This window comes from Rosa chinensis, chromosome 1, assembly GCF_002994745.2.
Source record: "Rosa chinensis cultivar Old Blush chromosome 1, RchiOBHm-V2, whole genome shotgun sequence".
Lineage (NCBI taxonomy): Eukaryota > Viridiplantae > Streptophyta > Magnoliopsida > Rosales > Rosaceae > Rosa > Rosa chinensis.
The window spans coordinates 42118857-42139130 of NC_037088.1; the positions used below are offsets into that span (position 1 = coordinate 42118857).

The 20274-nt window shown below is 37.7% G+C and overlaps 3 protein-coding genes across 4 annotated transcripts; all 3 read left to right on the forward strand.

Moving 5' to 3' along the window:
* Nucleotides 1–5496: 5496 nt before the first annotated feature.
* LOC112182029 (SPX domain-containing protein 3) lies at nt 5497–8138 on the forward strand. Its single transcript, XM_024320460.2, has 3 exons — nt 5497–5800; nt 6471–6636; nt 7485–8138. Exons 1-3 carry the CDS (start codon nt 5561–5563, stop codon nt 7856–7858), a joined length of 780 nt encoding a protein of 259 aa, XP_024176228.1. The 5' UTR covers nt 5497–5560; the 3' UTR covers nt 7859–8138.
* A 2571-nt stretch (nt 8139–10709) lies between these two features.
* Nucleotides 10710–13494, forward strand: LOC112186156 (SPX domain-containing protein 3). Its single transcript, XM_024324513.2, has 3 exons — nt 10710–11113; nt 11787–11952; nt 12820–13494. Exons 1-3 carry the CDS (start codon nt 10874–10876, stop codon nt 13191–13193), a joined length of 780 nt encoding a protein of 259 aa, XP_024180281.1. The 5' UTR covers nt 10710–10873; the 3' UTR covers nt 13194–13494.
* A 1480-nt stretch (nt 13495–14974) lies between these two features.
* LOC112181833 lies at nt 14975–17104 on the forward strand. 2 transcript variants are annotated; one of them, XM_024320228.2, is made up of 2 exons: nt 14975–15176; nt 15863–17104. In XM_024320228.2, the coding sequence occupies exon 2, from the start codon at nt 15909–15911 to the stop codon at nt 16914–16916; it is 1008 nt and encodes a 335-aa protein (XP_024175996.1). In that variant the 5' UTR covers nt 14975–15176; nt 15863–15908; the 3' UTR covers nt 16917–17104. The 2 variants fall into 2 exon arrangements, with proteins under 2 accessions (XP_024175996.1, XP_024175995.1); XM_024320227.2 differs by having other exon boundaries at nt 14977–15163; nt 15867–17104.
* The last annotated feature ends 3170 nt before the right edge of the window (nt 17105–20274 follow it).

Consider the following 20274-nt stretch of genomic DNA (forward strand, 5'->3'; position numbering starts at 1 on the left):
CTTGAAAGAAGTCAGGTCAAGGGACACCCCCGACGACCGCACCCGAACGGTGCTGGCACGCCCGCGCAAGAAAAGAGACTGTTGACCAGCTGCAACACAATTCTGGAGCCAAACAGCAGTAACAGTCATCTTACACTCATCCCAGTTCAATTCGCATGAAAGGCCATGAGATTCAAAGACTGTTTCCACCTCTTTCTTCCAGACTTCGTTCAGATTCTCTTCTTCTGCACAAATAATCACAAGGGTTTTATTTCAACCATATGAGACAATTTTGGTGAGACACTGGGGTTACTATCCTCATTTATTCCAATTTTATGCTTTTATGATCTGAAATGCAGCAAAGAACAAAACAAGAATCATCAACTAAAACCCAGGAAATGAAATGCATCAATCTGCAGTACACCTAGTTAAACACACAGTCACAAAGAGAATAGAATGCATATACACAGTCACAAAGAAAAAAGTTAAACATTTCACAAGTTCAACGTAATTAATACTTACAATTGTAGGCAATGTGGAAAGATGTTGGATATAGATTCAACAGTTGGCAAATCAGCATCTCTCCAGACGCAAGAACCAACTTCATCATTTTCAAGCTGCTCTCCTTGCAAGTATACAAGACTCGGCTTATACGATTCAAGCAATTTACGGAACTCCTCTTTGTGGTTAGTCAGAGTTTGAACCTACATTCAAAGAGTCAAGACATTGTAAAATTATAAACTAAACTAAAACACCCAATTCACTTAATAAGCTGAGAACAAAAACGTGCTTCTAACAACATTCAAGGAAGAAGAACACTACAAGTTCCCTGAGCATGAAACATTGTTTCCCTGAAGACCCCCAATAGAGTTGGCAACAGCAAAGAAGCTCAAGCTCCTCACACAAAACTTAAGAGCCCAAAAACCATCACATCCTTTAGTTTACAACACTGAGACTGGCCTCAATTTCCAACTTTCTGATAAAAAATTCCAACTCTAATCCACCTAGTACCTAACATTCAAGGAAGAAAAACCAAATCTACTGAGAATTATCAACTCCCAGAACCAAAATCTCTCCAGAAACCCAGTATGCAGTAGCAACAAGATCCATAACCCAAAACAAAAGAGACCCAACTTTGTGTCACTGAAACAAGCAATTGAGGAAAAAACCTCCAACTTTCAATCCCAGAAAACTTGAAATTGAGAAAACAAGGAGACCCAGATGAGAAAACTCACCGGCCCAGAAGATTGAAGAACAGAAAAAATTGAATGAGACCCAGATGAGGAAATTCAGGAACTTGAACAATCCAGAAGAGAATGGCGACGAAGATTCACAAATAGGAGAGAAGAACACCATGAAAACGTAAACAAGGTGAGACAACTATCTAATTGAGAAAACTTCAAAGCCCTGGCAATCTGAGGTCTCCTATCTCTGATTCAATTTCTTCAATTTTAGGTCTCAGAAACAAAACAAGAAGACGACGAAGAACAGGCTTAGGAAATTGCAAGAGAGAGAGAGAGAGGAGGGGTTTTTACCAGTGAGATTGTTGGATTTGATGTTGGCCTGAGTGCAGTCGGAGTTGTTGGGATCGACAACGATGGCCTGGGTGTAGAGGTCAGCGGTGAGCTCGGAGTGGTCGTCGATGAAGGCCTTCGCTATTTCCCAAATCGAATAACCCATATGGTCGGGGCTTGTCGAAGAGAGAGAGCGCTTTGGTGGGGTTTGTCAAAGAAGAGATAGGGTTTGTCGAGGAGAGAGAGAGAGCTTTGTCGAAGAGAGAGTGAAAGTTTTGATTTTGGGTTTGTGTCGAGAGAGACTGAGGCGTGAGGGGCTGTCGAGGGTGAGGAGTGAGGGTTTTGGATTTTGGGTCGATATGTTGTTATTTTTGTTATTTTTTTGGCTTAAGTGTAGGGTCTTAAGCCATGCCCTATGAATTTGGACAAGCCCTACAAAGACTCACACAACAGAATTTTATAAAAATGTTGTCTGAGTACATGAGTTTAAAATTTGAAATTTGCCTCCTATCAATTTGACTTCCCTCGTTGGGGAGTTGGAGAAAAATGATGGTGAAACATCTCTTCCTTTCTGCCAAACATATTAATCAGACCACAGTTTTATTGTTTCTCGTCATATGATTAATACATATTGGGAGAAAATTTGGGGTTTGAGACGATGTTTGGCACCACAGACATGGTGGGAAACTTGCCGCTCAATTTTTTTGAGGGTCACAGAATAGTTTTATCTTTAAACGTCTTGTGAACTAGTTCATAATTCCATATCAGACGACGAATTTTATAAAAACGACGTACAAAAAAATAAAAATCAATCAGACGACGGAAAACTATGATGCGTCGTCTGAGAGGTGTCGTCTGATTCAATTTTTGTAGTAGTGACTACTTATTGAGAAATAAAATTAATCTCATCTTAATTCCTTAAATTTTTTCATGTCCTTCTTGGTCATTGACTAAACTCACATAACTTTTATACCAAAGTTCACCAAACACTTAAACACTGCTTTTGTACTCACAACACTTTTAAAAGCAGAATTTACAAAACACTCAGCTACTTAATTTAACAGCTGATTATTCTTACAGCACAGCTAAAACTACTTTTACATTAATCACCTCAGGCTAAACTGGGCCTTAGTTTGGGATAGCTTGACTTAAAATATAAGCAGTTGTAGTTTTTAGCTTATGAAAACTGTCTTACTAAATTTTATAAGCAACAGCTTAATAGTGTAACTTCATAAATAACTTGTTTTATAAAATTTTATCAAACATCTTGTAGTAGTTAACTTTAAGGTAACCATTTTTTTACACTGATATAGTTTATATAATTGGACCTTCGTTTTATACCATCTTCAACTGAATTACTGAAATATGGAATGGCGTTAGAATCCTCAAAAGCAATATTTGACATTTACAACAGCTTTAATGAATTATTATATATAGCATGACAAAAGGAGCTAATGTGCTTTCAACCACAAAAATTAGAAAACTCAGTATGCTTTCATTTTCTTTTACAATTGAAAACTCGCATCCAATACTCAATTATGTGGTTGTTTGCCTGCTACATGCAATAGACATATTGGATAGAGTTATGAATATCGCAAAAAACACTCTGTCACAGAATCATCTAATTAAAATTTGGCTTATGAATTTAACGAATCAGTCGGACGTGATCTATCAACTCTGCTAATAAACCTATGAGTTATACGTGCTATTCCTCCATTGCCATGCCGATTTACAGTTTTACGCAATGAATAGTAGAACCGGGTAAGTTATTCAAGGCAAGTCTGATATATATCTCCCACTACGTAGCCAAGGTCATTAGAATGATCAGAATAATTTTGCCTTTTGGCCTCGAGTCAATTTCCTAATTTCTAGCTAAGCTAGTAGCCTGGTAGTTGGAAACGACTTGTTCGATGACTCGATCTTTGCCTTAACGTTGCTTTTGGCCTCCCGCGCGGCAGTGGAGTCCGATTCTTTTCGTTCTGTTTTCACTATTAATCATTTGTGATAAAGTGGTAGGCGTTTTGAGAAAATTTTGCAGATCGAGGAGGTCATGCTCGATATCACTTGTCTTAGTATCCATAACGGATTGAATTCAAAAACAACTTAAAGCTACAACTTGATGGTATCTTATATATCATTAATTATATGGTATCTTGTTTTTTTTTTTTTTGGTCATGGCTCACTCTTTAGTGACAAAGGAAAGAACACCCCTCTCCTGCTCTCCATTACACCAAACAATTGCCAGGCCGGTGAAGATATTCCGAAATCTTGAAGAGCACTTCCCTAATACACCAAGGAAATCTGATACTAATAACTTACAATTCAGTTCATAATTAAGTTCAAGTACAACCAACTTCAGCTAATTCATAAGGTCTCAGATATCTCATGCATGTTGTACATGCACATCGCCAAACTTGTAAACGTACAGCTAGATCGATGGAAGAATGACTTAAATTATTTCTATAAAAAAAGTTCAAATATACAATTTTTTAGGAATGGGATAAAGAATCGACATTTGTATACGAATAAAAAAATGAGATTTATGCCTAAGATCTTGACTAAAATCATTACATATGCATATATGCGCGTATGTACATGCACTTAGAAGGTTACAAAGCATGAATACATCACTAGGAATAATAGGTATACACACACAGATATATATATATATATATATATATATATATATATATATAGATGTCAATACTTATGCTAAGCATATATGAGCTTTCAACACCAAGGAAGCAATAACAATAGATACCAGCTAGACAATTTCCAAAGTCATAATAATATATCTAGGATCTCCTCTTGTGTTCAACAAGATGTAGAATACGTACCTCTTCAACGTAACTAATTAAGCAAACCTTCTCTGCCCATGGATGCTCCACCTTAAATATGGTTGATGCATCTCACGTTACTTGTCGGATATTATGTCGCCTTTCGCCTGTGTTTGGCATATAGACGAGTGTAAAAAGTGAGTTCTACTTATGCATGTTTGATACAAACATACCATAAGCACTCTTTTATAGTAGTGCACATACCATAAGCATTGACCAATAATACATAAATGCATACACTTAGACGTAAATGTTAATATTTAAGACTTAAGAAGGTACTTCGAACCTCAAATTCGATACTTCAAGAGTCGGGACCGGACACCATACATCTCGGACATTGAAAATGGAACCACGAGCTAGCTAGCCCTAGTCTAGACCCGAAACATATATAGATTCTTCGATCTCAAGCATTTAGACATGGACCTTGTGTCGGCATCGCCAAAATCTAGAACCTTCGGCTTTAATAACGACCAACTCAAATTTGGTACTGTCGAACGAGCCCTAACCACCGGAGTCATGGTCTCGAGTCTCGACTTCAATCCTTTCACCAAACAATACCAAGATGAGTTGTGCCATCCCTTTATTTAGTCAGTGCCGGTCATATCTAGCTACGACATACCTTATTCAAAGTCATCTTATTATTTCTTATTGAATATCCCATACATATATATTAGGAAGATCAGTGTGCCGACTTCATTCATCTCACTCGTTAACTTATTTGGCAAATATTTCTAAAAAAAAAAAAAAACCTTATTTGGCAAAAGAGTTTGATCAGTCACATTACGCAATACGACAGCCTGACAGAAGAGTTTTCCTACTACATTTCACTAACGTGCATGGTATGTAAACATATCAAATTTACCATTGTTACCTCTGTAATAACGGAAGTGTAAACATATATAAATAGGGCAGGTGAGCTAACACGACTCTTTCACTTTGTGCTCTTTTTGGCTTCTGATAATCACATCATAGCATATTATGGCATAATTCCATGGAGTCGAAAGTCCATTGGTCACAAATCTCTTTCCAACATAGTTACCGAATATGCCCAATTTCCAACAGCCGCTTCATCACGCCAAGCATAATTATATGCTCCCCAATATTCTACGTACCCTTCTTCCCTGATAAAACCTTCACCCTCCCACATTTCTTCTCCCTCACAACCATCATCACCAGACCCTTCACTTTGTTCCCACTCCATTCTAGGGTTTCAGAAACTTTCAGTACTAGATGAAGTTCGGCAAGAAGCTGAAGCACCAAATACAGGAGTCGTTGCCGGGCTGGCGGGACAAGTTCTTGTCATACAATGACTTGAAGAAGCTTGTGAGGCTGATTTCTTCTTCTCCGGTGGTGTTGAATGGGAATTCTGGTAAGGTGGAGGCGGAGTTTGTGTACCTGTTGAACAATGAGATCGACAAGTTCAATGCCTTCTTCATGGAGCAGGAGGAGAACTTCATTATCCGGAACGAGGTTTGTGTTTTCTTCTTGAACGCATTAGATTTAATACACACACACAACCAACACTAGTACATTGGAAAGACCTAGAAATACCAAAACAATGGTTATTTAATAACTTTGTAGGAGAAAGTTATAGTAGCAAACCAGCTGATATATATATTGTTGTGTATCTATTGTTCTAGAAAGTTCGATCAGAGAGAGGCCAACATTATATTAATTACTTATCTTTTTCTGTTGCCGATCAAGATGAGTTGTTCTGATCACTCGCATCATTTGTTTTCCTGGTTTTGGTTGAGTCAACTCTGCTGACTCGGTATATATGTATATGTGGAAGACTGGCCTCATCCTTTTTGCATAAAAGATATCTGTTCTTTCTTTTGTAATCACGTACTGATCCTAAAATGGAATCTTGTCCTGGCAATCCTGTGTGTTTAACAACAACCACAAATGTTTAAGCTCATGCTTCACGTAAAGTTAAACAGCATCAAGAACAATTTATGATTAAAAAATTATGTGTAATATATAGCATTTGAGAATGGATCATCATGATATTTAAGATCGCAAAGCTAGCAAAGAGAAGAACATGCATGTCAATCCTACGTACACCCTCTAGGAAATAGTTGAGGGTGTACAGGGACTTGTACAGTATAACCTGACTGCAACTTATATTCTGTGAATGAAGGAATTGCAGCAGAGAATAAAAAAGGTAACTGATACATGGGAACCCAATGGTAGTCAGCCTTCGAACACTATATATGAAGATGAAGTGGGGCAGCTTAGAAAAGACATTGTTGATTTCCACGGCGAAATGGTGCTCTTGGTCAACTATAGCAACATCAATTACACAGGTAGTAGTATTACATGGCCATCAAGCCATGGGTGATGAGGCTAAATAGCTCACTTAAATTTTTCAGAGAAAAAAAAAAAAGGAATTCAACAAGTTACCTTCTTGTTCCTAGCTAGTCATTTCCTAACTTTCAAAATTTTGAGCAAGTTTTGATAGACTTTCCTAACACACTAGTAAATAATATTTAACGATAAATAAATATCAACCCTCAATCATCCACGAACATTTAATTAGTTACTTGCTAGTCGTTGATTGATGAGGACCTCATGCATGCATGAGAAAGTATTAGTTACAATAGTTCTATATCACATCATTTTATGATTATATCGTATTCGTCACGCCGCTTTTACATAACTTTGAATTACATGAGTCCCATAAAAAATTGATGTCATTTTATTCTTTCAATTGTGTACTACTTGATCTTTTTAACGCAGTTTAAAGTCAATTAGTTATATAAAGTCAAAACAAAATATTTGAGTGAGTTGTTTTTATCACATGACAGTGTTGAGTGATAAAACAATTCATTCAAAAGAAGCATTTTGTTCAACAAATGGAAGCTAACATCAAATTTTGTCATATTCTATATTTTAAGCGAATCATTATTGTCACTCAACAGTCTCACATAACATGAACAACCCTTCCCGAGTTTCTCTTCAAGGCGGTAGCTAGCAAAGCACATAGTTAACAAAATCTAAACTTTTTCATGAATGGAACTTGAATTGATCGATCCAGGAAGCCTTGATTTATCCAAAAATAAGCCTGGTGAAGCATTAATTGATAGCACCAGAATGTGAGAAATCACATCATGATAAGATAAGTATGCTTAAAAACAACTTCTGATTTCTGTAGGATTGGCCAAAATACTGAAGAAGTATGACAAGAGAACAGGATCTCTGCTGCGCTTGCCATTTATCCAAAAAATACTAGAGCAGCCCTTCCTCACCACTGATCTGATCTCAAAGCTTGTGAAGGAATGTGAAAGCACCATTAATGCAGTGTTTCCGGTGGAGGAAGAAGAGGAGAGGAAAAGAGAAGTAAAGGAAGCGATAACAGTTGCCGGGGAAGGAATATTTAGAAACACAGTTGCCGCTCTATTGACAATGCAAGAAATCAGAAAAGGAAGCTCTACTTACAGTCAGTATTCTCTACCACCAATCAACTTGCCTGTAGACTCGGATCTCATCCAGTTAGTTCAACTCAACCCTCCCACAGCAATATTCTAGTGAGAGCTAGTAGCTAGCTAGAGTTAAGCAGACAGATTGGAGATAGCTTCATATATACAGGATAGCACAGGAACTGGAAAATGATCACACGATTCTTATGTATTCCTCTCGGATCAAGAACATGCATGCTACAGATTAGAGTCATGTATCTTATCATATACGGTACTGCGTAGCAAATTACTGATTAGTATTTTTGTTTTATCAAGATCAGGAATTACTTACAGTAATATTGGTAAAGAATCTGTGTGGTTCTGTAAAATATGCATGTTTATTATAGCAAATTAAAGATTCCTGTATTGAACTTTCAAGCTGAATATATGAAAATAAACTATTTGTTACAAACATGAATTTTATTTCTCTTCACGGTTTTTTTTTTTAAGCAAGCATATAGGATACAATAATTAAATGCATAAGAAGATTAGGACAATGAAATTCATGATTTGCAAATACGTACCTGAATATTACTTGCATATGGTGAATAATATAGTAAGCTTCGTGACGTGTAAATTAAGCGACATAGTCTGAGACTGTATATAGATCAATACTTATGCTAAGCATGTATGAGCTGTTAGAATCAATTTGGAATGGTTTAGTGACCCCACATTGGAGACAAGGCTCATGCTTGCTCTCTTTATATATGTTTACACAAGAAACATATTTAATGGACAAAGTCGAAGGGAATGCCCATTGGATGGGAGGCAATGCCCCTTTGCATTGGATATATTATATGTAAATATATATTAATTTTTTTTTTCCTTTTTGTAAATTCGGGTAGAGACAAACAAAAACTGATTTTGGGTAAACTGATCCAAACGATTGTAACTGTTCAAATCAAATTTCAAATTAAACGAACAGTCGCGTCTTCTTGTTCAATCTATATAAAAAGGATGTTAAGGTTCATTGCAGAAATACATTAGTTTCTGACATCTCTTCTTCTACAAACACTTGAGAGAAACACAAGTGAAGTTCGCTAAGTTTTAAGACATCTGTGCAACGCCTTGCAATGAGAGTTGTATTTTGCGGGGCAGACATCTACTATCAACCACAACACGTGTGGGGACGAAATTTTGTGTTAGGACATTGCGCTGCATATATATGCAAGTCTCTCTCACAAGATCAAGACAGTGAATTCATATCTACTTATTTGTATTTATTTGTATATTGATTTATTATTATTTTTTTGAATAATTGTATATTGATTTATATTTGTCCATATATTTTGTCATCAAGTTATGTTGATTTATTAAGATTCCCGCTACTTTGATCAGGGATTATCAATCCCCACGTGAAATAACATGAGCTTTCAACACCAAGCAATTTAACAGTTGCTAATAGACAATTTCCATAGTCATAAACTCATAATATTCTAGGATCATCCTCTTGTGTTCAACAATATATAAAATACGTACGTACCCTAGGCTACCTCTTCTAGGCTTCTAGCTAAGCAAGCCTTCTAGGCCCATGCGTGCTCCACCTTATATGCGGTTGATGCATCTCACGTTACTTGTCGGATATTATGTCGCCTTTGGCCTCTGTTTAGCAGGAGTGTAGAAAATGAGTTTTACATGTTTGATACTATTTTACCATAAGCACTATTTTGTAGTGGTGCACGTACCATAAGAAATTAACTGATTAAGCCTTGCCAATACATATGCATGCATGCATACACCTGTAAATGTTAATGGTTAATATGATACTTGGAATTAACCTCAAATTCGATACTTCTATCTAGCGTAGTGACCAGATCACGAAACATCTTAAACATATATACCACAAACTAGCCTAAATTCGACTAGTACGTAGATAGATTATGATCTCAAACATTTAGACGTGGACCTTGTACTCGTATTGCCAGAATCTAGAACTCCCGGCTTTAATGACCGGTCAACTCAAACTTTGTAGCGTCGAACGAACCCTAACCACCGGAGTCGCGCGTGGACTCGACTTCAATCCTTTCACAAAAGAATACCAAGATGAGTGAGTGCCAACCTTTCTTTAATCATTATCATATCTACTACGTACGCACCTTTTCTTATTTAAAGTCATCCTATTATTTCTTAATGAATATCCCATTATTATTCCATATACTAGGAAGATCGATGTGCCAAGTCGATCGACTTTGCATATAGGTAAACTCAAGTAAAACTTGAGAGTTTTATCGTGCTCTTTTTCACCCAAAACTTTACCAAGTTGACATAGTCAAAGTCGACCATGAAAATGACCATAATTCAAAAGGCACCATATTCCATTGATTGGTCTCTTCTCACACTTTCTTGAAAGTCACATTTCTACAATACTCAATATTTCCTTTTCCACACTCCATCCTTGATGAAACAACCTTTGGTAGATTCCTCAGAATCATACTCTTCCCTCACATCTCATGTTCCACATAACAAGAACAAGTCTAAACAGTCCTTCTTTGGTTTGTAACCCCATTGCAACTCACCATCTTTGCCCCTCCATCCCTTCGATGCCGGAGACATTGCTGCTGATTTCATTCATCTCGATCGTTGTTAACCATCAGATTAATTACCCGAGATAGTTTGATAAAAGAGTCTTATCCTACAACTCACTAATGTGATATGTAAAAATATCAATTTATCATTATTACTTCTGTAATAACTGAAATGCATGTTAACATATATAAATAGGGCAGGTGAACTAACACGACTCTTTCTCTTTGTGCTCTTTTTAGCTTCCAATAATCACGACATAGCATATTATGGCACAATTCGATGGAGTCAAAAGTCCATTATATTGGTGACAAAGAAGTAACCTGACTCCACACAGTAACCGAATATGCCCAACAATTCTCTTTCCTTAAATGACTGATTTATACCTCTTTCAATAGCCCTTACATCACGCCAAGCATATGCTCCCTAATATTCTGCCCTTCTTCTTTCCTAATAAAACCTGCACCCGCTCCCACACTTCTTCTCCCTCACTACCATCATCACCAAACCCTTCACTTTCTGCCCACTCCGATTTTGGGTTTTCGGAAACCTGCAGTATTAGATGAAGTTCGGGAAAAGGCTGAAGCACCAAATGCAGGAGACGTTGCCGAGCTGGCGTGACAAGTTCTTGTCATACAAGGACTTGAAGAAGCTTGTGAGGCTGATTTCTTCGGCTCCGGCGGTGTTGAATGGGAAGTCCGGTAAGGCGGAGGCGGAGTTTGTGTACCTGTTGAACAATGAGATCGACAAGTTCAATGCCTTCTTCATGGAGCAGGAGGAGGACTTCATTATCCGGAATAAGGTTAGTAATTTGTTGTTGATCGCATTATATGGTACAGACCCAAAACAAAAAATGATTGTATTTGTAGAGTAATCAATATTACTTGTTCTTCACTGTTGGCCGATCATCATGTATGACTTGGTCAGTTGTTAATTCCGACTCATATGAATAGTTATTCCTGGTTTTGGCTGAGTCAACTCTGTTGACTCGGTTGACCAGGTTAACTCGGTTGCTAAATCAAAGTCGAATTTTCTATAATCTAAAACAGAGTGAACCAGATTTTATTTTATCTTAACTGAGAAAAGTTCAATCACTTATATTTTTCTTTTTGCACGAAAATGATGTATTATTTCTTTTCTGATGAATTCATTTTTGATAAAAGTTTCTAATGACTTTATGAAATGTGAATTTTATACATGACGTACGGTTATTCGAACAATTATAAGAATTTAGGCTAAAATTATTATGTAAATTTAACTTTGTATGAGTTAATAATAAATCATACTATAATTTAACTGTAGAGTGTTTAAACTATCTTTTTTTATCTCCATTATCGATTGTAGTGTCATCGAAAAGCAAACAACAAGTAGAATATGTCACTTTGGAAAATAGTTAAGGATGTTTGTATACATGAATGGAAATATATAGGTCTTGTAAAGTAAAAGTGACTGTTACTTGTGGTCTCTGAATGAAGGAATTGCAGCAGAGAATTAAAAAAGTAACTGACACATGGGGACCGAATGGTAGTCATGCTTCAAAGACTACATATGAAGATGAAGTCGGGAAGCTTAGAAAAGACATTGTTGATTTCCACGGTGAAATGGTGCTCTTGGTCAACTACAGCAATATCAACTACACAGGTAGTAATCCATGCCCATTGGTAATGAGGCTATATAGCTCACTTCAATATTTTTATTACAGAAGCTCAAGAAGTTACCTTCTAGTTCCTAGTGTCATTGATTTCATTCCCTTCCCTTCAAAATTTTGAGCAAGTCTTGATCTACTTTCCTAACACATGATAAATACTTAAATAGTATCTAACGATAAACATCAAACATCAAGCATCAATCATCCACGTAACTTGCTAGTCGTTGATTGATGAGGACCTCCTGCACGAGAAAGTAGGTACAACGGGTCTATATATATATATATATATATATATATATATATATATATATATATATATATATCATCATTTTATAATTCGATCGTATTCATCACGTGGGTTTTACATAACTTTGGATTATATACAAGTTTCGTAAAAAATGACTTTGTCATCTTATTCTTTGAATTGTTGTACAGTTGTACTGCTTCATCTCATATAACACTGTTTAAAGTCAATGAATAATATCAAATCATAACAAAATATTTCAGTGAGACTATTTATATCACGTGACAGTGTTGAGTGATAGAACATTATATCTAAAAGAAAAGTATATTGTCCAACAACCGGAAGGTAACATCAAATTTTGGCACATGCTATCTTTCAGGCCAATTATCATGTGTCACCCAATAGCTCACATGACATGAACAAGACTCTGAGGTTGTATCTAGCAAAGCAAATTTCTAACATAACCTAAACTTCATTAAGAATGGAGCTTGAATTGATCCTGGAAGCCTTGGTTTGTCCAAAAACAAGCCCTTTGAAGCATTGATAACCACAATGTGAGAAATCACATCTTTCAGGCATAATAATTATGCTTAAGAAGAACTTTTGATTTGTGTAGGATTGGCCAAAATACTGAAGAAGTATGACAAGAGAACAGGTGCTCTGCTGCGCTTGCCATTCATCCAAAAAATACTAGAGCAGCCCTTCTTCACCACTGATCTTATCTCAAAGCTTGTCAAGGAATGTGAAGGCAGCATCGATGCAGTGTTCCCAGTGGAGGAAGAAGAGGAGAGGAAAAAAGAAGTAAGGGAAGCAATAACAGTTGGCGGGGAAGGAATATTTCGAAACACAGTTGCAGCTCTACTGACAATGCAAGAAATTAGAAGAGGAAGCTCTACTTACAGTCAGTATTCTCTACCACCAATCAACATGCCTGCAGACTCGGATCTCATCCAGTTAGTCCAACTCAACCCTCCCATAGCAATAATCTAGTGAGAGCTAGTAGCTAGGGAGTTAAGCAGACAAACTGGAGATAGCTTTATATAATATATATACAGGATAGCACAGGAACTGGAAAATGATCACACGATTCTTATGTAATCGTTTCAGAGAACCTGCTACAGACTACTGTCATATATCTTATCATATATGGTACTAGGTAGCAAGGAGAAGAGTTATGTACGTTTTAGTAATTAGTCTTTTTGTAATGTGGTTTGGTTCATAATAGTTGGAGAAACCATATGTTAGAGTTGATCAGAGGATCGATCACAGGTCAATATTTCATTAGCTAGAGAATTTGACATGTGTTATCACGGTTATGGTTTAAGACCACATCTATATCGTAAAGATCTAACAAGCAACAAATCTACGAAAAAGAAATTGAAACCATCTATATGATCGATTAAAAGGCAGGTAGGAAATGCCTGACAATTGGGATTCTGACAGAGATTTCTTGAAACACAAAGAAATCTTTGTTTTGCGAGCTAGCTAGTTTTTCGTCACTTACTTGGATGGAGCTGGAACAAGAATCATTGAGCCAAGAAGCAAGTGCCCAAGTTTTTTTTATCTTCGTCTTTAAGAGAATCCCCGAAAATCAAATCCTCACAATAAAGTAAGGTTGATGCTACTTCCACTCTACCATTTGCTCATCTCATCATGCTTGCCTCTCATAAGAAAAACTAAAGAGATCGAGACTGCCATCAACAAGAAAGAAAACAAAAAAAGAGATCAGAGAATAAGCATGGACTTTGGTGTTTTGCTTTTTCCTCAATTCAACTTAGACCAGACCCTCTGTGACTGTGGCTTTAGACATATTTATGTCTGCCGGAGGCTTTGGGAAGATTGGGAATTAGCAGGCTAACTAATCCTACTCGTGCTACATTGGCTTAGAAGAGCTGGTGGATTCAACTAATCAAAACACATGTACATTTGAAATCACACCGTATCTTGTTAAAGTCATCCATATATATGTTGCTTCGATGGTTGGAGCAAATTGTGGTCGACAGTCCACATCCTACTGAGGTCAAATCAAATGTTCATTTGGTCTCTAAATTTGGCATGTAAAGTTAAGCTTAAATTTGATTGTTTCGTGGTGAATTCGAAAATTAAAAGCTACTCTAGACTTTGTCATAGTGATTTTGAAGTTCGATCTCTTATTTGTGGTTCTACAAAATTTGATAAAATTGGTGTCATTTTAGGAATATAGTCAAAGCTTTGAGAGAATAACTTTGTAAAATTCTTATGAACAGGTGATTTAAGATCAAGGTTTGAGGAGACGTACAATAGTAACAATACCCTTTTATAAACTGATTTGGTGTCACTAAGCTACGTTGAACATGTTAAAATTCTCATAACGAATCATCCATTTGTTGATATAGGTGAAATGTACATGTTCTCCAATTTAGGTACCCTTTTAGTTTTAGTGATGAGCTCATTTACCTCCGTTGTGATTAATGTATTTTTATCTCATGTTTTACAACATAATATAAAAATAAACTCTATATAAAAAAAATTAATCAAATTAGAGACATTTTAATTGTTCATTTATGTATAATTCAAAATTGTCTATTTATTTGATTCAATTGAATGATTAAACGATCTCTGATTCGATTGATTTTTTTTAGAATTAATCTTTAAAGAGTAATCTAAAATATGAACGGTTGGATTATAAAATTCTGAAGTTAAAATACAGTGAACCCGAACATTAATCCGAATTCCATCGAAAAAATCCATTATTCCTAATTTCATGAATTTTTAATATTGATGGGATTTATTCCGAAATGCCAAATAGATGCCCGCCATCTTAGCTGTTACCGGTGTCAGCGGTCACCCAATATCAATTCATCAATTGTCTGAAATTTGAGAGACACAACCAAACCTTCTTCTTCTCCGAGGTCGTTCGTGGACCATGCAATTCATTCTCAGATTGACCCGATAAGGACAACAGGAACGCTTCCAGAGAGGTAAACCCAATTCTGACCCCTAATTTTCAGTGCCCTCTCTGTTGTTTCTGTGTTCTTTATCTTCATGTTTTTGCTTTGTGTTCTATTTTCTGGCTGCTACGAAAAAAAAATACGAGGAGTTGATTGGAAATAAGAAAAGGGGTTTTTTTTTTTTTTTTTTTTATTGAAAATTGTTGGCCTGAAATTATAGTATGAGATGTTGTTATTCTCTGTTCAACTTATGGCCTTTAGTAAAGGTCCAACTTGATTACCCAAAGAGACCGGTGCTTTGGATTTTCCAGTAGTTTAGCATCACCACCAAGGCTCTAGGTGGTCTTACATAATAGCCAGTGTAGTGAATTAGGTTCTATGCTTCATTTGCCATACTGGAAGGCGCATTTCGATGTTCCAGAATGATGAATCAATCCATTGTTGTAAATCTTGCATACCAATATTAAGATGAGATTGTGTGAAGTTGTGGTAGAGCTGCCCTTTTGAGCTGTTTAAAGAAATTTCTTGTTGAGTGTTAGGTTAAGATTATCTGTCTCAAGTTCATAGACTTTCAGAAGTTCATAGATTTTCGGCTGCCCTTTTTACCTGCTCGGAGTAAATCATATGAATTCAGGGACCATTAAGTTTTCTCTTAAGATTTCCTTTGCTTGTCTTGTTTTTTCTACTATTTTTTTTCCTATAAATTATTAAATTGTATGTTTACATGTTTCAGAGCGATAAGAGTAGGCCTTGCTCAAAGTTGTTATATTCGACAATGAACAATAGAATGGCATCTTTAGCTCGAGCTCCATTCATGATGTCTACCAATACCGTTCCCAGACTTCATATTCGAACCCTGAACTTGTTAAAAAGCTCAAACTCAGTACATTTACGCACTTTCCCTCACATTCAGATAAAAAGTCCCCCTGTTTGCTGCACAAAACTGTCTTCCTGGGATCCCTCATCTGACACATACGCCCCCACGGACAGTGCCAGTGATAACTTTTTGAATAAAACCACCAACATATTTGAAACCCTTTCCTCTGCTACCACTGCCGAAGCACCAGATACCAACAGTGAAAAGCTTAATGCCGCAAGTAATCAGACAGGAACCGAGCTTCAGGTCCTCAAATGGCCAATGTGGCTTCTGGGCCCTTCTTTTCTCCTCCTCACTGGCATGTTGCCAACACTGTGGCTACCATTATCTTCCATATTTCTTGGCCCCAACATAGCAAGCCTACTTGCTTTGGTTGGACTTGATTGCATTTTTAATCTTGGTGCAACCCTTTTTCTCCTCATGGCTGATTCGATAGCCCGGCCTAAAACTTCAGCACTGGCCTGCAAAAGCAAACCTCCCTTTAGCTACAAGTTTTGGAATATAGTTGCAACTGTGACTGGATTTATCATCCCCCTGATGATGGCTTATGGATCCCAACAGGGTTTCCTTCAACCCCAGTTGCCTCCCATCTCATTTGCAGTTCTATTGGGTCCCTATCTTCTGCTTATCGCAGTACAGATTTTGACTGAGATGCTGACTTGGAATTGGCAGTCACCGGTTTGGCTGGTAACCCCTGTGGTTTATGAGGGTTACCGTTTGTTGCAGCTGATGAGAGGATTGAAGCTTGGAACTGAAATCATTGCACCAGCATGGATGATGCATACAATTAGAGGACTGGTGTCCTGGTGGGTTCTGATTCTTGGTATGCAGTTGATGAGGGTTGCTTGGTTTGCAGGCTTCGCTAGTCGATATCGTCAGCAACCATCGCCTCCTGGTGATACTTAGTACTCTATATACATAGTTCTGTGGCTTTGAATATTGTTTGTTTTTGTAGGTGAAGAAATATGTGGTTTAATAACCCTATTCTTTTGCTTTGTTCATATAAAGTAATGAATGTACATGTACTGTATATCTCTGAACTATCAAGGAGTATACTGAAAAGAGATGTCATCTTGTGTTATACATTACAGTAATCTATCTGTCTATTTGGTTGAATCATGTTGTCTCATTAACAAGAGGAGATATAGCATTTTGAGGAAAAATAGATTTAATACATTTAGAGGGATATCGTCGTGCAGACTTCAAGTTCAAACAAATTTTGAAGCAGGTTATCATTCTGATATATGCAGCAAATAGCAATTTCAGTAACTCTTGGAGATGATCTGAGTTATGTTCTTTTTTATCACTGGTTGTATATGCACTACCCTCCCATCACCTGCTCCATTTGGCACATGTAATCATTGATCTCCATATTTTCAAGGTTAGCCATAAAAGATGTAGTTGATACTAGCAGGGTATTGCACCGGTGGAGCCACCTTTGGTTGGATGCAATATTAACAAGGCACAACTTTGGACAATCCAAGCATTTTTGGAAGCACTACCAAGGATGTTCTTCTTGCAGGCCTTGACAGTTATGAAAAAGCCTTAATCAAAGGCAAGTCTTTGCAATACGTGTGACCAGATTTTTGCAGCTATACCTCGGTAAGAAGGTAGACTCTTTCAAGGTATCTTCTGATCGTAGGAACTAGGAAGGATTGGAGTTCGACACTTGATAATGGGAGTTGAACTGTTGAAGCACTTTAACTTGACTTAAACAGTTAAACTACTTTTGACGTGTGAAGGGTTTGTATTACGACGGTTATGAATTTTCATATATACCAGTTGTTTTCAGAATTGAGAGCATCAACTCTAATGCATTTGCGTTTGCAAACCTGAGTGTGTTGGGGGTACTCAAACAATTACCAAGTCTTTGTTTACTCTGGGTGTTGGTAGAGTAAGTTTCTTCCCATGCTTGTTCAGTTGTTCTCTATCTGTTTACTACTTGAAAGCTTGAGCTTCCGAGACTGCTATGTACCCTCAGGGTTATTTTTTATTGGTCCATCACTTGGTTTGAAAGATCTAAACGTGAAGGGTTTGTATAATTTGAGAATCATGATCACTGCCAACAATCTTGCCTCACTTGAACTCTATGCAGAGTTCATTCATGTTTTGCCCATCAAAGCTTCAGACCTAGCTAGCGAAACTACACATCCATGCGTGTAATTTATAAGGCAGTTTGCCAGTAACAATACAGATCAATAAGAAGAGAACTAGTCCACTAGAGCCTTGAGGCCACCACCAGAATTTCTCCCGCTATGTAAGAAGCACATCAATCATCAGATGCCAAAAAGGCCATGCATACCTACAGTTGCCACCAAGAGGCCGAAGCAAAACCCAGGTTACCAACTAGCTCTAGGAGAATCCGCTACACAAGCTAACGTATGATCCAAGCGAAGCCTAGGCCTAGGGGCATAACGATTAACTGGGATAAATTTAAACTCCATCTCTTCTTCATGACAACCATGAGAACTAGAGTCATCCTCAATGTTGCAGAGATCATAATGACGGCCGGAAAAGACATTATCGGTTGTTAATTATAAGGTCATAGGGGCGTTTACCAAAGATGGAACTAAAAAGATTCTCAACACCCTGTTGGCGAGCCGCCTTGTCCCCATGTGAAGGCCCAGCAGGTGAACACTGTGATTCCCTGACCTTGCCATGAGGCTTATCCTTTTTAGCTTACCGACCTTGGGCAATTTGCTTTCATTATTGTTTGGTGGACCTCTGATTTTGGAAGACATGCCTGCCAAATTGGGGATTCAATGTTTATTGTTCACAGTTGATAACGGTCAATATAATATGTTGAAGTAGCTAAATTCACTCTGTTATAGTAACGTGTTATTTGTCATAACAAAAAGGAACAAAATAAATAGGATTAAATTCAGTTTACTCCTCTGAACTTTGGGGCTAAAATCAGTTTGGTTCATCTTTTTGAAAATTCATCTTGTTGGTCTCTATACTCTCAAATGACATCACCCGAGTCCAAAATTTGAATTTGACTCGAAAGATGACGTCATGTGCTGAGTTGGAACCTACATGGGGCTCACTTTTCAGATTTTTAACCCCACAAGAAGGGCAAAGTAGACATTTCCAATTTTTCTAATTTTTTTCTCTTTTTTTTTAATTTTTTCTCTATATTCTCTCTCTCTCTGTTTTTTTTTTTAAAAAATCTCTTTTCTTCTCTCTCTCTCTCTCTCTCTCGCAGATCAAGACGACTACGAATGCCCCGATCTATCCTCCTATAGTGAGCCCGCTGCCTATGCCGACGAGGCCCTCAATAACGAGTACAGCAGGCTACCAGCGTCCCAAGCCCCGACCCGAATTTGGTGGACGACCTGATCATGAGGAGGGTGCAGAAGGTGGAGGAGAGTATGGATCCAGGCCCAGTAGACCTCAGTATGGATCCCAGGAGCCCGGATCGGAGTATGGATCGGGTTACGGTCGTAAGCTGGAGTACCAAGCGCCTGAATCGGAGTATGGATCGGGTTACGGACGCAAACCCGAGTACGAGCCACGGCGCTGAGTCCACTCTCCTCTTCGATGCAGGGGCAGGGTGGTGCTGTCGACGTGGGGCTGCAAGATTCCTTATACTCAAGTTGGTCTGATCGGAAAATTGGGCTTTCAGGTTTTTGGTTGGTGCTGGTGGTTAGCCTCCATACTATGGGCGGCGGCGTTGGTGGTGGTATCATTGTCGAGGATGATGATGATGGTTGGTGGCAGAAGAGTGTTTGGATCTCTCCAGATTGGATTGTGTTTGCGCAGATTTGTTTTGGTGATTGGAGTGGTGGTCCTAGTCTCGGAGGCAGGTTTTGTGGTGAGTGCGACAACTAAAGTGGAAGTAGAGGCGGTGACCAAGTAGGCGGTGGCGGCGCTAGCAGATTTGGCGATGTGGGTAAGGCTGAGACTCCTTCTAGGCTCAGTGGAGCTTGGGCCTTGAAGGCTGAGAGAGAGAGAGAGAGAGAGAGAGAGAGAGAGAGAGAGAGAGAGAGAATTAAAAAAAGATAAAAAAATTAAAAAAAAAGATTAAAAAAATTAGAAAAATTGGAAATGTCTACTTTGCCCTTCTTGTGGGGTTAAAAATCTAAAAAGTGGGCCCCCATGTCGGTTCCAACTCAGCACATGACGTCATCTTTCGAGTCAAATTCAAATTTTGGACTCGGGTGATGTCATTTGAGAGTATAGGGACCAACAAGATGAATTTTCAAAAAGAGGGACCAAACTGATTTTAGCCCCAAAGTTTAGGTGAGTAAACTGAATTTAATAA

What these genes read in the sequence shown, in the direction of transcription:
- LOC112182029 (XM_024320460.2), top strand. Translation starts at nt 5,561, where the DNA reads ATGAAGTTCGGCAAGAAGCTGAAGCACCAAATACAGGAGTCGTTGCCG. An exon ending in ACTTCATTATCCGGAACGAG is followed by an intron (nt 5,801 to 6,470) that starts GTTTGTGTTTTC and finishes CTGTGAATGAAG; the next exon opens with GAATTGCAGCAGAGAATAAA. An exon ending in TAGCAACATCAATTACACAG is followed by an intron (nt 6,637 to 7,484) that starts GTAGTAGTATTA and finishes TGATTTCTGTAG; the next exon opens with GATTGGCCAAAATACTGAAG.
- LOC112181833 (XM_024320228.2), top strand. Translation starts at nt 15,909, where the DNA reads ATGAACAATAGAATGGCATCTTTAGCTCGAGCTCCATTCATGATGTCT.
- LOC112186156 (XM_024324513.2), top strand. Translation starts at nt 10,874, where the DNA reads ATGAAGTTCGGGAAAAGGCTGAAGCACCAAATGCAGGAGACGTTGCCG. An exon ending in ACTTCATTATCCGGAATAAG is followed by an intron (nt 11,114 to 11,786) that starts GTTAGTAATTTG and finishes CTCTGAATGAAG; the next exon opens with GAATTGCAGCAGAGAATTAA. An exon ending in CAGCAATATCAACTACACAG is followed by an intron (nt 11,953 to 12,819) that starts GTAGTAATCCAT and finishes TGATTTGTGTAG; the next exon opens with GATTGGCCAAAATACTGAAG.